General features: G+C 46.8%; 1 protein-coding gene across 11 annotated transcripts; it reads right to left on the bottom strand.

Annotated features, from left to right (window-relative positions):
* Positions 1-1,609: 1,609 nt before the first annotated feature.
* Positions 1,610-10,642, bottom strand: LOC142058914 (uncharacterized). 11 transcript variants are annotated; one of them, XM_075096953.1, is made up of 5 exons: positions 10,277-10,642; positions 7,986-8,059; positions 6,721-6,797; positions 5,027-5,201; positions 1,610-3,531 (listed from the first exon to the last, which is right to left on the bottom strand). In XM_075096953.1, the coding sequence occupies exon 5, from the start codon at positions 3,431-3,433 to the stop codon at positions 2,252-2,254; it is 1,182 nt and encodes a 393-aa protein (XP_074953054.1). In that variant the 5' UTR covers positions 3,434-3,531; positions 5,027-5,201; positions 6,721-6,797; positions 7,986-8,059; positions 10,277-10,642; the 3' UTR covers positions 1,610-2,251. The 11 variants fall into 11 exon arrangements, 10 of the variants coding, with proteins under 10 accessions (XP_074953054.1, XP_074953045.1, XP_074953051.1 ...); XM_075096944.1 differs by having other exon boundaries at positions 5,808-6,797; positions 10,543-10,642; XM_075096950.1 differs by having other exon boundaries at positions 10,543-10,642.
* Between the last annotated feature and the right edge of the window lie 4,341 nt (positions 10,643-14,983).

The following is a 14,983-nucleotide window of genomic DNA, read 5'->3' as shown; positions in this document are numbered from 1 at the left end:
GTCACACAACATAAAGGTGTGCATAGCAGTGCAGTTTAATTGGATATTAAAATCCCCTACAGCAAGAGCACCGCATACCCAAGGGAGAAGCAGGATGCTGAAAAGGGGAGACTGTAGCTGATAATCTCAAAATGGGTTTAGAAGATGAGGGTGGAAACTTAATGCATGATAGCTTCTGAAATGGCTTTGTCACCTTGCTATCTGCCCTCTCTCCAGGTCATTTCAGATGGTGTTGAACAGCATGGTCCCCACAGAACAGCACTGATGACCTCTCTCTGCAGATCATTTACTCACAGCCTCCTTTCAGACAAGACTTCTTCCATGTGAAGACCTTTCCTCTTAGAGAGGCTAAGCAGCCCTCAGATAAGACCATCCCTTTGCTAAGAGGGCCCTTCAAAAGCCCTTCAGAAACCTAAAACCATACTGGAACTACCTGCAGAGGGGAGTTTGGAGAAGTCTCACTCACAGCTGTAGTGCAGGGTCCAGAGCCATCCCAGCAGAGATATCTGCATAACAAAAGGACATAATTTCAGAGAGAACATAACACATCCCTAGGAAGTGGGATGCCGATCAATTCCCTAATATGGAGACTACTTTGAGGAATGAAATTAAAATGACTCACTAGTGAGGCCAAAAGGATTAGTCTCCCATTCACAATCAAGCTGAAGTGTTGCTGGGGACAGTGGTTCAGCTTAATCTGAGCCAAGGACCTCACATTAAACACAACAGTACCCACAACTGTAAAACGCCTGCTCAGCTGTTGCACGGGTGGAAGGTAAAGCAGCCATCACCATTTTTTACTCTATGAAATACGCAAACAAATGGCACCATCAGTACTTTACATTAAATAGCCTGGTAGTAAATGCAAAGGTACATTACCCTGAAGCTCTACTTTCATTCTGCTGCACGACTTCCTTCTGAAAAGGCAGAATGCATCAGAAAGAAATTAGTGAAACTATGGCAGCTGGCAGGGGAAAGGAAGCAAAGCTTTCTGACATGGAAAGGAAATTCAGGCTGCAACTTAAGGACAAACTGGATATGACAGTGGTTAACAGTAGATTAAGTGTCATTATGAAGTTTCACAGTTTAAAACGCCACTGCCATAAATGAGGCAATACATACCTTGTTGGAAGCTACAGTCTTGGGGTATTGGGCAGCAGCTGCCTGAGTCTGCCAGTCTAGTTTCTAAGGAAATTTAACTTCACTAACCATTTGAATCTAAATCAAAGTGAAGAAACTAGCAGACACTTTGGGTAGTACTCAGACATGTCACAGAATACAAACCACAGTTTTGTTATGAGAAACTTCCTTATGTGTGAAAACATTTAAGTGCAGAAGATTCCTATGCAATGAGTAGCAAAGGTGGCTTAAATTTGGTCCTCTGCTCTTTGAATTTTGTCTTCTCAAACATTTCCTACTGTAATACTCAGCTGGACAGATTTAGAGTGCACAGTTCCATCAGCGACACAAATGTATTGAAATCCCTCACCCCAAGAACATCCACCATCATAGCGAAAATAATGCTTTTTCCATTATTAACAGCCAGTCAACTAATCACACAAAAGTATGTAAGGGATTGGTACTCCCTTAGACAGAAACATTTATGAAATACAGCTAGTAACTGTTGAGTTTATTAAGGAACTGTTTGCGTTGGGTTTTGTTTCAGGTTTTTTTTTTTTTGAATAATCAACATGATACTTCCCCTCCAAATTAAAAAAAAAAGGTAATGGAAAGAAAAACTCAGCAGAATACAAGGAGAGAAGGGACAGAGGGACAACTCTGGACTGTTCTGACTTAGCAAAGACCTGCAACAACAGATCTCCAAACCCAGCACCAAAGAGCCATCACACTTGAGAGGGCAGGGCCAGTTTATTCAGTGACCAAGACTGCAGAGAGAAGTCTCACAGCCCATGAATTCTTGCAAAAAGCTCAAGCTGATGCATCGTCAGTTCAGCGAATTGAGACAGTGGTAGCACGTGAGTGATTTCAGTCTTCTCAAGACACATTTCATTACTCAGTGTTAATTAGGTTATTTTTTCAAACAAAGCCAGTTTAAAGCCAGTGAGCGCAATCTTTACCAGTACAAGTGCCAGAGATCCCCCTGATGTAGTAGTCCCTATCAGCCACTGCTGGGAAGTGGGTCTGGACTGATCAGAGCACACGCAGTGGAGTGCTTGCTCCAGCCCAACTGAGCAGGCCTCGTTCAGGTAAGAAGCAACCAAGGACACTGCAATCACAAAAGAACTATGAATTAAGATTTGTCCAGTCTGTGCGTGCGCTCATGCCTCCGTAGGGTACCTGACTCGGTGAAGGAATGACCACAGTAATTGCAAGAGTAGGGCTTCTCTCCAGTGTGGATGCGGTAATGGCGCTGGAGTGACGCCATCCGGGTGAACGTCCCTCCACACTCCTCACAATAGAAGGGGCGCTCCCCAGAGTGAGTCTGCTGGTGTCTTTTCAGCCTGAGCAGCTGGACAAATGCCATGCCACATTCTTGACACTTATAGGGCTTGTCTTGTCGGTGGATCACCTTGTGTTTGGAAAGCAGGTTAGGCTTATCAAAACCTTTGCCACACGTTGGACAGGCATAAGGTTTATAGTCGTCTTCCTCAGACTTCTGGTTTTCTGCACAAGGCTGATCAGTGTACTCAACAGCGTGCTGGTCACGGTGCACTATCGACCATGGGTTCCTAGCCATGCCATTTCCCAAGATCACCATGGAGCGCTCTATCTTGTGCACATTGCGTAGGTGCCTCCAGACATCAGCTGTGCGAATGAAACCCTTGTCACACTCTGGACATTTGTGTGGCCTGTCACTAGAATGAATGAGCTTGTGCATTCGCAAATTTGCTGCACGGAAAAACTCTTTGGCACAGATGGGACATCGGTATGAGTTTTCCACAAGGTGAGTTCGCTTATGTTCCTGCAGCTCGCTCATACCCTGGAAAGAGGAACCACACTTCTTGCACCGATACAGCAAAGCTTCCTCAGAGACAGGCTCCAGGTCCTCATCAAACACATCAGGAAGACCGGTATTTTCATTATCTTCACGTAGTCGTCTCCGTGGTTTCTTGGATCGTTCAGAGGAACAGTGCTCTAAATCTTTATCTTCACATTGCAGGTCAAAGTTGGTACTGGAGGGGACAAATACGCCAGCTGTACTCCTCTCACCTCGCTTCTGGTAGTAGTTTTCATAGGTTTCTTTGTCTTCATGCTGGAACTCTGCAGGAAGCTCCTGCTTTCCTGAAGGTCCAGCAGAGTTGCAAGGAAGACTGGATGTCTGTGAGTAATTCATGTCTACCTCCTTCTGCAGGCTAGATGTGTGGCCCACCTGCTTAGTGGACTTTCTGGAATAATTTGAATGCTTCTCACCTGTGTCACAAACATTACCCCCAGAGTCCCAGTCCACATTCACATCCATCCTCTGAGGCATACGCTGTATTCGTCTGCAGCTCGTCGATGATGTATACCAAGAGCTTCAGGTCTTTCATGGTAAAACCATCTCATTCTCAGCTCTCTTTACAGTCCTCCCTAGAAAATAAAACACCCATTTCATCAGTGTTTTTTCTGATTATTGACGTAAGGTAAAGTTATCACAGTGAAGATTTTTTTCTGATTAAAACAATGGGACATTATGAGAAGTTATGCAGTAGGAGAAACAGAATTATCTACTACTATATATGTAGAAAATATACACTTGGCTTATAAAACAGACAGACTACATGTAATGAAGTTAAATCATCTATCATAATCCAGACTTCACTACAAATATAAATCGAAAATTTCCATTTTAAATTCACCTACAGATGACAAATCTTCTGCATTCTGGGGTGCAAACACTTTTGGCAAAGTTCTACACCATAGCTGCCCCCACCACAGATCTTCTTCTCCGGATTCATGCTTAATCATGTTTTTACCTTGCTAAATAAGAACTAGTAGCACCAGTTATAAGCTGGTTTCTTTCAGAAACTAGTTAGGTAATGCCATGAGATCCAGAAACTGTAGCAATCAAAAAACCAAAACCAGAAGCAATGTATGAAAGGAGGGTCTGGAGAGCTTGGGAACACCTTTTGGCCTCCCATCCTGGCCGGCATTATTGTAACTGTCTTGAGGATTTTTGGGGTCCTTCTGCCACTACCAACTAGCACCATGCAAAGACGACATATGCAAGGAAAGGCACAAAAGAGCTGTCCAGAAAGCTTACTAATTGTCCTCCCACGCTTCAAAGCACAGCTAGTAACCCTCCAGAGCTGGCCCACTGGAACAGCTTCAAATCTTCTGGGTAAACTCCCTTTGCAGACTAGCCTTACTCGCAGAATATACGAGCAATGGTAATTGGTCAGAAATACCTGTCTGAGTCACAAACTGTCTTGTGAGGAAGATGCTTTCGTTTATGCCATACCAAAGTGTAGATATGCAAGAGGTGTTCTAGATTTGTCCCAGCAGCCTCTGTTGACAGGCAGCTCCACAGGGAGCTTTCACTCACCTGGTTTAAACCTGCATTCACATTTAGACCTGCTAGTCTAACCTCAGAAAGTGCATTTGTCCCATCCTGATGGATGCCTTGGCTGCTCCTCCGACCCCCACCTTCTCCTTCGCACCCACTTTTTCCATATTGTCTTTGCTCCCACTGTTTTTTCACTTCCTTTTGACTGTTTTGCCTTGGTAACACTTCTCTGAATACGAGCACATTTATTTATACAAACATATATGTAAAAACGGACATATTTCTGCATTTGCATGCGTACATAAATATAAACCTTGTCTATTTAGTTTCAGTAGGTTTCAATAGTTATAAGGGCAGTATAGCAATGTGCATTAAGTGAAAGGTCTTATTCACATCTCAGAAAGGCCAGCTTCATTTGAGACACAAGCTGTGCTTTCTTCTGCTGTGGTGCAAAAAACAAGCTGAATTAGTCGTCTTCATTAGTCGCTGCCTGGAACAGAATGGCTCAAGTCACCCCCCAACTTCGACCGTTCCCATTAGTTTAATAACGCGTGCATGAGAGCAGGAACCGTTCCTCACCTCCTGCAAGGGGCTGAGCACCTCCAGCAAGCAGCACACTGTAACTCATCTGCTATTTCCTTTGTTGAAGAAAAAAAACTTTTCAAGGGAGGCTGGCACTGCTTGGCTTAAGAAAACTCCCTGACGAAGGCCCGTCCGGTTTCCACGAGAGGGAATATTTAAAACACGATGTAGTCTTAGAAATAAGAAATAAAAATAAAATAATTTTTGTTGTTGTTCCAGGCGAAATGAAGCCCCAGACTTTTCCCGGCGGCGCAGGAGACCACCCCGTCCCGTTCCGCAGACGCCCCCGTGTCCCCCCGCGGCGGAGCGGCCCCGCCCCCGCCCTACCTGCGGGAGCCCGGCCCCGCCCGCCGGACCCTCGCCGCCCCCCGAGCCCCCCGGCGCGGCGGCGGAATGGCGGCGCGGCGCGGCCCGCAGCGGCCGGCGGCTGCCAGCGGCGGGGCGGGACCCGGGCAGCCCCGCCGCGCCAGCCCTCGCTCCGGCAACGCCGGCCGGGGGTGGGCCCGGAACCCCCCTGCTCCCGGCGCCCGCTTCAAACCGCCGCGGCGGCGGGCGGGGGCCGGGAGGAGCGCCCCGGTGGGCCGAGCCTTGGCTGAAGGCGAGCAGGTGCCCTTCCCGCCGCTCCTGCCGGGAGGCTCTCCGGAACCCCCCGTGCCCCGGGGGACTGGAGCCTTCTCCCAACTCCAGCCTGCAGCAATTCACAGCTGTTTCTTCTCCTTCCTCCCCAACGGCAATAACCACCCGTGTCCCGCTGAAGGTTGGTGGCAGCTGGATTCACTTTCAAGCTTTGCTCTGTCGAAGAAACAGACTCTGCCCACGTCCCCGACTTCTGTGCCGCACTTCCAGCTTGCACAAATATTTCTTCACCACAAGTGCCCAGAACTGCACCCAGCATCCCCAGCAAAGTCCACCAGGGCCTTTCGCAGCAGCGCTATTTCCTTACTCCTAGTGGAAGTCCTTTGCCTGGCACATCCTAGGATCCCATTTCCCTTTTGCAAAGCCACAGTACGATTACAGTCTGCAGGCTGCCTTGGGCTCCTTTCCTCCATCCCTTATAGCTGATAACCCACCAATACGGAACAGAGATTTTCACCATTTCTCTACCGCCATTTCTGGAAGACTTCTCATTCTTCCATGGCTCTGCAGCCCTTCCTCCTGTTCATATTCCCTGCGAGCACATTTAATTCCCATGTGTCCATTTTTACATTCCCATCGTTAGCATAGCTGTTCATCGGGAGTCATCCAAGGTTCAATCCCCCAGGAGCACCACTGGGAAGCTCCCAACAGCTTCTGTTCAACTACAACCAGCGGTCCCTGACCCAGTCCCTTTAGCACTTTGCATTAGTCCCGTTATTGTACTGACCAGTTCTGCACTTCCTACAGTCAAAACTATTCTCCAACATCACTGGGTAATCTTGCAGAGATTGCTCCTGCTTTTAACGCTGCAGCGATGTTGCACGCTGGACAGCATAACAAAACTCTCACTTTTGGAAATGGGCTTCTCCAATTAACAGCAAATACAGAATTGAAATTAAAAATTAACAAAAGTGTACACTATTATCAAAATACATAAATATGGTATATAAAAATGCTCAATGTTCTCCTTTTTTGTGATCTCACAGATCTCTCAAAATAAACATGAAACCAGAAACTACTCTGCTGGGAGCTGTGGGTGAGGAAAAGAAACATACCTACTCCTTTCACACAGAACAGCGAGCTACTTTTGAGAGCACAGTAAGTGGCAGTTCAGTTTCTTCAGATTAGGCAGCTAAAAAATAAGTTAGCAACATTCCTTTAATGACAGTCCTTGAATCCGTGAGAAACCCACACGCTGCTTAGTATGGCGAACCTTGCAGAGAAAGAACCATCATTCCAACTCTCACAAACTAGGAAAAAAACCCTCAGAAGATTTTCATTATTTTTATTATCATTTTTCTGAATTTAGAGTTCTTAGACATTTCTTACTGCAGTGCAGTAGCTGGACAGGGTAAAAGCTTTCTTCCACCCAAGACACATGGAATCACGTACCCCGTCCACCTCCCTTATAGAAGAGAGGCACCCCCCTCCCCCCATTCATCCGTTCTTGTAAGGAAAACATAATATATTAGCTACCAATATCTCCACTGCCAAGCATGCTTCTGTGGGGTGCAGATGATAAATGGCCATTTTTTAAAACTCCAAATTGTGGTTTATTACAACTAATGCAATAAAACATGAAAGAGATGGGTGAGTCGTTCTGGCCAAGTGGGCTGTGCAGCCTAACAGTCTTCTGCAGAACCAACACCAGACATCTAGACAGCAAGACTGTAACTGAGAGACCACAGGCGCACATAAGCTCTAATTTAACATGACAGTCTTACAAGAATGAGTCCAGCTACTCCTGATCATATCCAACAACTGCACATCTCTCTTTTGACTTCAACCCACTACAATGGCAGCATTTCTTGCAGCTGACAAGGAATGGGATAATGCCAGCAAACAATGGTCTTCCTCATAGGGGTCATGGAAGAAATGATGAAAGCATCTCCAGAGATGGGCTCCAGGCCCTCCTCCTCCAGAGCAGCAATAATAATGATGCTTTCATCATCCTCACTTATCCCTTCTTGAGGTTCCTCAGGACTGTTCAGAGGAAAAGCATTCTAAACCTTCCTGTTCACATGGCAGGTCAAAGTTGGTGGGTTGGCTCAATTATGCTTTTGGTAGCAAGTTTCAAAGGTCTCCTCTTCTTTGCACTGCACCTCTATATGGATTTCTTGTTGGGCTGAAGGTCTAGCAGGATGCACCCAGGACTATAAGGTGGTGAGTAATCTTCCTCCACCTCCAGCGGCAGGCTGGCATTGCAGCCCACCCTTTCTGAGGTTTGTCTGGAATCACTTGAGTGTTCCTCACTTGTGTGACAACTGCCATTAAAAGAAAGCAAGTCTGCCTCCATCCTATGGTATCATATAGTGCTTACTTGTTAGTAAATGTGGAGACAGGCAGTACAAATTCCTGTGACCTCTCATGGTCGGCTTCTTTCATGTCAGCTTCCTTAGAAAAGAAACAAGAATTTCATTATCTGCCAGGCAAAGATAACATTTAAGATGTCAGTTTAATTGAAAATACTTTAGTAGTAATACATAATGCAGAACACTCAAATGGTGTCTCATGGGTTAGATCAAAGACCCAGGGCAATTCTATTCAGTACACTGCGTCTTCTGCTGTGGGTCCGAGATGAGTCAGAAAAGGGCTTTTATGGCAGGGTTATAAAACCAGCATGTACACACCCCAACACTTAGACCGACAAAACTGTCAACACACTCATAAAATTCATGAGCACAGTCCCAAAACTAGCTTCTTGATTTCAGTAATGAAGAACACGCCATTCTAACCTAAAATAAAAAAATGAAATTCAGAGGTCTTACCTCATGTACATTGGTCTTCAGACGAATACCCTTAGCTCTGTCAAGTACCACATATTTTAATTTTTCCTCCTAATACTGAGGTATTTAAAACCTGCTCTGCCTTCTATTTCATATGTTGCATTTATAAGCACACAATTTCATTGAATTCTGCATTATAAGCCTTTCCCTTCAGCCTTGATGAGTTATTCCAGCACACACAAAAAATAAACTGTAATTCTCAAGGAGAAGGCAGCAGAAAAATAAGTGAAACACCTAGCTCTTTACAATGTATGATTCCTACTAAAATTACATTATTGGTGCTTTGTACCCATTCTACATTTTATATTCCCAACACACATATATGGATGCTAAATCCTTCTTTTTTTTCATTCTACCTCACTTTTATGTGTTTTAAGTGTGAAAAGTCTGTCAGAATAGATGAGTATCTGTAATCTATTTGTCAGTTAGATCTGCTTTGGAGTAACTTTTAATTTTTTTTTTTTAAGATTAGACTCTACACTCCCATGTTTCTGCTAAATTTGCTAAAAAGTGCAAACTTGCTTGTTGTCACAATGGCAGCTTAATATATTTTATCAAGGATTTAAAATCACATCACATCAAATTTGAATTTTTATTGGCCATATAGGTTTCTCCCTTGACATCTGGATACTTTGTTTTAGACTGCCATAAGCACTTTCAACATCTGAGAGCTTCAGACTTTTGTACATAAAACAACCAAAAAAAAACCAACCAAGCTTTCTTCTAAGTAGGAGCTGAATCCAGGTAGATTTAACTCATACTTGGCTGAAGCTTGAACTTTTAACTCCCGAGGGGAAAGATGGGCTCCCTTTAGCATGCTGAAGTCTGGTGAAAGTCTAGCAATATCTGTTTACTGTTAGAGATACTGAATTTTGCAAGAACACCATCACAGCACCCAATGGCAAGTGCTCTCCTACCACAGCTGATTACACCACATGCAACATGCTACAGCCACAGAGAGGGAAAGCGAGCAGCCGGCACTCCAGAAGTACCCTGCTAAGAGTACAATTAAAAGAAGGTTCAGGATCTCTGATGCTGTCCTCTCTCAAATCACCTGGAGCAGGGAATCGTTCCACTATCTCTAGCCAGCTCCAGCCTGCTATCATGGGGTTTTTTTCAGTGAAGCTTGCCAGGATCTTCTAGGTCTTTGAGTCCCAGTCAACTGGCATTTCATAAACAGGGCATTCAAGAGAAACACACTGAGAAAACAAGTCTTAACTAGTGAAAGTCAAGATACAGCTACAAATCTAGAGTCAAGCTGTAAAGAACATGGAACAATAGAAGGAAACCAGGTGAGGACTACAAAAAGCGTGTTAGTCAAGTAATAACCTTCCAGCATGCTCTTGTTTCTCAAACTGGCATTTTCCTTTGCACATATTGATCTAGATTGCCAACAAATCTCTACACAAACATCTTGTGTGATTTTGCTAACATCCCCGGCCCAACTCTGGCAGCTCAACTCCAGTGCTGGACATGCAAGACTGTGAAGCAGTCTGACCCTTCTAGCGCAGGACAGAAAGTGCATATGCAAGAATATCCATATGCCCTATGACTTCCTGCAATGACTGGCTGTGGTTTTAGAGATGTATCTGCTATCTGCACATGTACCTTACACATGCTTAGCTTTGAAAACCCACAAAATGCATACATAAGCTTGTTAAAAGAGTTAAAGGAAAAATATCTACCCGCGGAACAGTGCTTTCAATACCCTTAATCGGTACTCATTGGTTTTTATTGTAACGCTTGGATTACTATGTTGAGTCAGAAATGCATTTGATAATCTATTCAAATAACCATTCCGCATAAGGGATTTTTACTGGAGTACCTGATTAAGCATAAGTGGGATATTTTCAGTGGTGCCCCAGGAAAACACACACTCTCTGCGAGTTCTTTTTTTGACTGGAACACGGCACTTCACTCGAGCCACCGCAAAACCCCGCGAAGGGAGCTTCCCAGCCCTCTCGCCCACGGCCTGTCCCCCCTCGCTCCTCCCGGGGCAAAAGGGGTATGGGCGGGCGGGAAGCTCGCACTGACCACGGCCCGGCACGGCTCGCCCTCCCCGCAGCAGCCCCGCCGCCCGCACCCCCTCACCGCACAGCCCGGCCCGGCCGGCGGCCGCCATCTTGTACCGGGACGCTCTGCAGGGAAGGGGGTAAACAAACCGCCCCCCCCCTCGTGGCGCGGCCGTGGCCCCGCCCCAGCCTGACGGACAGCTGCCTCCACCAATCGGCGATCAAAGCCCGGCTGTCCGGCCGCGCTCGAGTCATTAACCGCTGCGCGCGTCAACGGCGGTCCAACGCAACCCACTGGCGCCCCCTGGGGACGGCGGCCGCGAGGCCGGCCCCCCTCAAACCCTCCGGTGACCGACACAGCCAGAGGTCGGTCCCTGTCACACCCCCGGCGGGACTTTCACAGCTGGAGACTGGCCCCTGACACACCTCCAGTGTGACTGACACAACTGGAGGCCAGCTCCTCTCACAATCTTTTTCGTGTGTGACATACTCCTGTCATATCCCCAGGGTGACTGACACCGCCAGCCACCTCCCCGTCACACCTCCAATGTGACTGACACCACCAGCAACCTCCCAGAGGCCGCCCCTGCCACACCTCCAATACGACTGACACCGCCAAGGACCTCTCGTCAAACCTCCAATGTGATTGACATCGCCAGGGAACTCCCCTGTCATACCTTCAAAGTGACTGGCACCACCAGAGGCTGGCCACCCTCACCCCCCTGCGGTGGGAATGACACAGTCGCAGACCAGCCCCTATCACTCCCCCAGTATGACTGACACCCAGACACCAGTGCCTGTTATTCTCTCAGTTTGACTGATACAGCCAGACGCCAACCCCCATCACACCCCCAGTGTGACTGACATCTGGAGACCAGCTGCTGTCACACCCTCAGTGTGACTGACACATCTGGGGACCGCCCCTGTCACACCCCAAATGTGACTGACACTGGCAGGGTCCACCCTTGTCACACCCCCAGTGTGACTGACACCAGCAGGGACCGCCCCATCACATCCCCGATGTGACTGACAGAGTCAGGGACCGCCCCTGCCACACTCCCAGTGCGACAGACACAGTAGGGACCAGCCTCGTCATTCGCCCAGAGTGACTGAGACTCTGAGGCTGCCCTGCTGTCACACGCACTTGTGTGACTGACACAGCCAGGGACCAACCCCTGCTCCAACCCTCAAGGTGACTGACACGCTGGGACCACCCCGTCCCCTGACACATCACGCTCTCATGGGGCTGACACAACCACCCCCAGTGAGACTGTCACTTAGATACCAGCCCTTGTCACCCCCCACAGCCGGTTGGACACAGAATCCAGCTCCTGCTACAGCCCCTCAGTGTGGCTGACACACCCTGAGATGGGATCACCTTTCCACAGCTGTAGTATGACTGACACTCAGGGCAACCACTCCATTGGCACCCAGTATGTAGGCCCAGAAAACTTGATGGCAAACAATACCAGCACACCTACCACTCCCCCAGTATGCCTGATAGGGATCAGTTGCCTGTCATAGCCCTTCATGGCTGTGGTGTCCCAACTCCTTGCACAGCTGGCAAGCCCAGGCCACATCCATCTGTGGTGTTGAGGGAGCAAGAGATCAGCCTCTGCTCACAGGGGTCTCACTAGACACCAAAAAACACAACAGGAGATGGCACTGCCATGCTCACAGGAGGAGCACACTGTTCTGCAGGGTCTGTAGCTACTGAAAACACCATCAGAGCACAAAGGACTCCAAACAGAATAAAAGTGCCCTATCTCCATTATGCATTCAAACCCACCTGCTCAATCCTTCCCCAAAACACACCAGTCAGACAGGAAGCCTATTTGTCTATTGGAGGTCTTCAAAATAAACACCTGACTTGGCCTTATGCTGGTACAAAGCCACCTAAATGCCCACAAATTCCTTGGCTACCAAGTGAAAATCATTGGCATGCAATTGGGATGCTGAGGCATGGTGTGACACAGCTCCTTTTCCTGCACTTCATCCCAGTTTCATGCTGACAACCTGTGTCCCAGCTTCTCAAGATTCCATCCCCTCCAAGGGTCTTACATAGGTTCACCAATTCTAGGGACAATTAGTAGTTCCTAATCAAAAGCCATGGCATTTGGAAGACTGAGCACTCTCCTGGGGACATCAGTTCCACCAGTTTACCGATACAGCCTTCTTCACTGCTGTTACACGTGGTCATCGCAAAGTTGTTCGCGTAAAATCTTCCGGCTGTACATTAACACAGATTTTTCAAACAGCACAGGATGTCTGGATCCAGTGGAGGCCGTGCCCCAAGCCAGGGTCTGCCACGCCTGTTGCTCGCTGTGATTTATTCCCAAATCAGCTGAGCTGCCCACAGATAAAGGAAAAATGACTGCACGAGAGAGTGTGAGTGCACAGCCTATGTGTGTGTGTATATGAGCAATCCCCTAAATATACAGGCTAAATGGGAGAAGCCTCCAGATCCAGGACTCTCTGCTAAATCAAGTCAGGGGTATGATGCCTGTGCTATGCAGATGAGCTGTCATATTGTCTCCCACACAAGACCGTCTCCAAAGGAACCCACACCTACTGCAAATATCCTGCAGCATATGGACATTTATAGGTCAACCTGGAAAAAGTGAGAGTAATGATTGTCCAAAAAAAAGCAGGAACCCAAATAATTTTCCGATGTAATTTGGAAAATGCAGACAAGGAACAGGCTGAATTATACATACCTAAGAGCCATAAGAAAATGTCAGATAGCCTCTAAAATGCATTAGAAGAAAAAAAATGCCTCCGGTTTTCTTGTGCAGGAAGAGAATTCAGTATGTAAATAAGATTTCCTAATAAAAATCAGTGCTGGAATAAATTTGAAAGCATATTCTAACCCTCTCTTGTGATGGGGACAGAGTCGGGGTTTCATCAAAACAGCCAGCAACATTATCAGGCTGAAACTCTGACAGAACAGCTGCACTTTTGGTGCAGGAGCAACTGTGATGTATAATCCAGGATCTCCTCCTGTAAGGATTTCAGAGCAAACCCAGAATATTTGTTACCTTTCTCTAAATTGAGCTGGAAAAAAACCCCAAACTTCTGGTGCCAACTCTAAGAAAACAACACATGTGTCTTGACAGCATACTGTTAGATGATTTAAAATTGAAGACCAACCAACAATGCAATATTCTAGGCGTTGGGGGAGGAAGGGGACTAGCAGATCCCAAAATCTGTTTGCATTTCCAAACTCTCAGCGTTCACCTCCAGCATGTACCTGCCACATGTCCCAGTTGTATGCACCAACCTCAGTGTATTTTTCCAAAGCTTCATCCTGAGAGCTGAACTCTCTGTTGGCTGATGTTTTTGCTAGACAGCTGAGATTTCTATAATTAGCACCAGAGAAAATTTGGGGAGGGAGCTGTCCTTTTTTTTCTTTCTTTTTTTTTTTGTAAATTTGGATGTTGCACATTTTAAAACAAAATGTTTTACTTAAAACATCAGCACATCTGTTCATAATTGCAGGGTGGGGAAGAGGAGCGTGTCAGTAGTTGAAAAAACATTAATTTTGCAGTGAAGTGACTGAAGCGTTTGCACAGAAGGGGGCAAATGGAGATAAGACAGGCAGTCTGCTTGCACTCAGCTGTCGGGAAACTTGTACAGCAGAGGCTTACCCTTATAAGAGAAGCAAGGGGGGGAAATCGAACAGCTATAGAAAGACCTGCTGTCCTTTCTCTCCAATGTGTGCAAACTCTCATTAGATGAATGACTAGACCACAGCTTGATCAGAGGAGACAGTCCCTTGCTACCGGAATGGATCCCTCTCACATCTCTGCTGGGATCTGTGCACCCACTTGCAGGACTGCGCTGCGGACAGCGTTTACAAAGGTTGCATCATTCAGGGGAGAGAATTCCTCTGCCCTGAATGTTTTGGTCACTGCTGGGATGACAAAGATGCCCGTCTTTGCGTGTTTGTCTTAATGCTTTTTCACTTAGCTTCTTTTTAGTTTTCTTTGGTATAATCCCAGCAAGAGTCAAGACATAAACATCCCTTGTCAATAGGCAGCTATTGAGCCCAGACTGGCCATTTTTTAGCCACTGCAGTGTATTATCTATCTCCCATGAAGGAGAAACTTGGAGTGAAAATGGTTGTGTGGGACTAGGCACACTCAGGGCAGCAGAGAAGCTTTGCCTTCGGCCCTGCAAATACTCTGTAAGAGCCTTTCTCTGACAGGGAGATGGACCTGTACTGTCCCACGCGTATGAGGTGGTCGTGGCAGTGCTGACAAGTGTCAGCATTGTAGCTTTCCAGGCTGAACTGCTCCAGCAAAATCCCTTTGCACTTCCCACAGCTACTGACTGCATGAGAAGGACACCCAACTTATATTAAACGCAGAAATGTCCCAGCAAAACCCCTGTAACCTATGAGGCACAAAAGGTCTGGTTTGATTTGCGTTTAGCAGCCTTCCGACCTGAAGTGTAACAAGCACAGTATCATCTTCTTACGCTGGGGAGATATCACAAAACGCTTACCTGAAATAGAGGTG

The sequence above is a fragment of the Phalacrocorax aristotelis genome, chromosome 6 (assembly GCF_949628215.1).
Source record: "Phalacrocorax aristotelis chromosome 6, bGulAri2.1, whole genome shotgun sequence".
NCBI classification, from domain to species: domain Eukaryota; kingdom Metazoa; phylum Chordata; class Aves; order Suliformes; family Phalacrocoracidae; genus Phalacrocorax; species Phalacrocorax aristotelis.
Note: the sequence above shows the minus strand (reverse complement) of the source record. Positions and strands in the feature narration are given on the sequence as shown.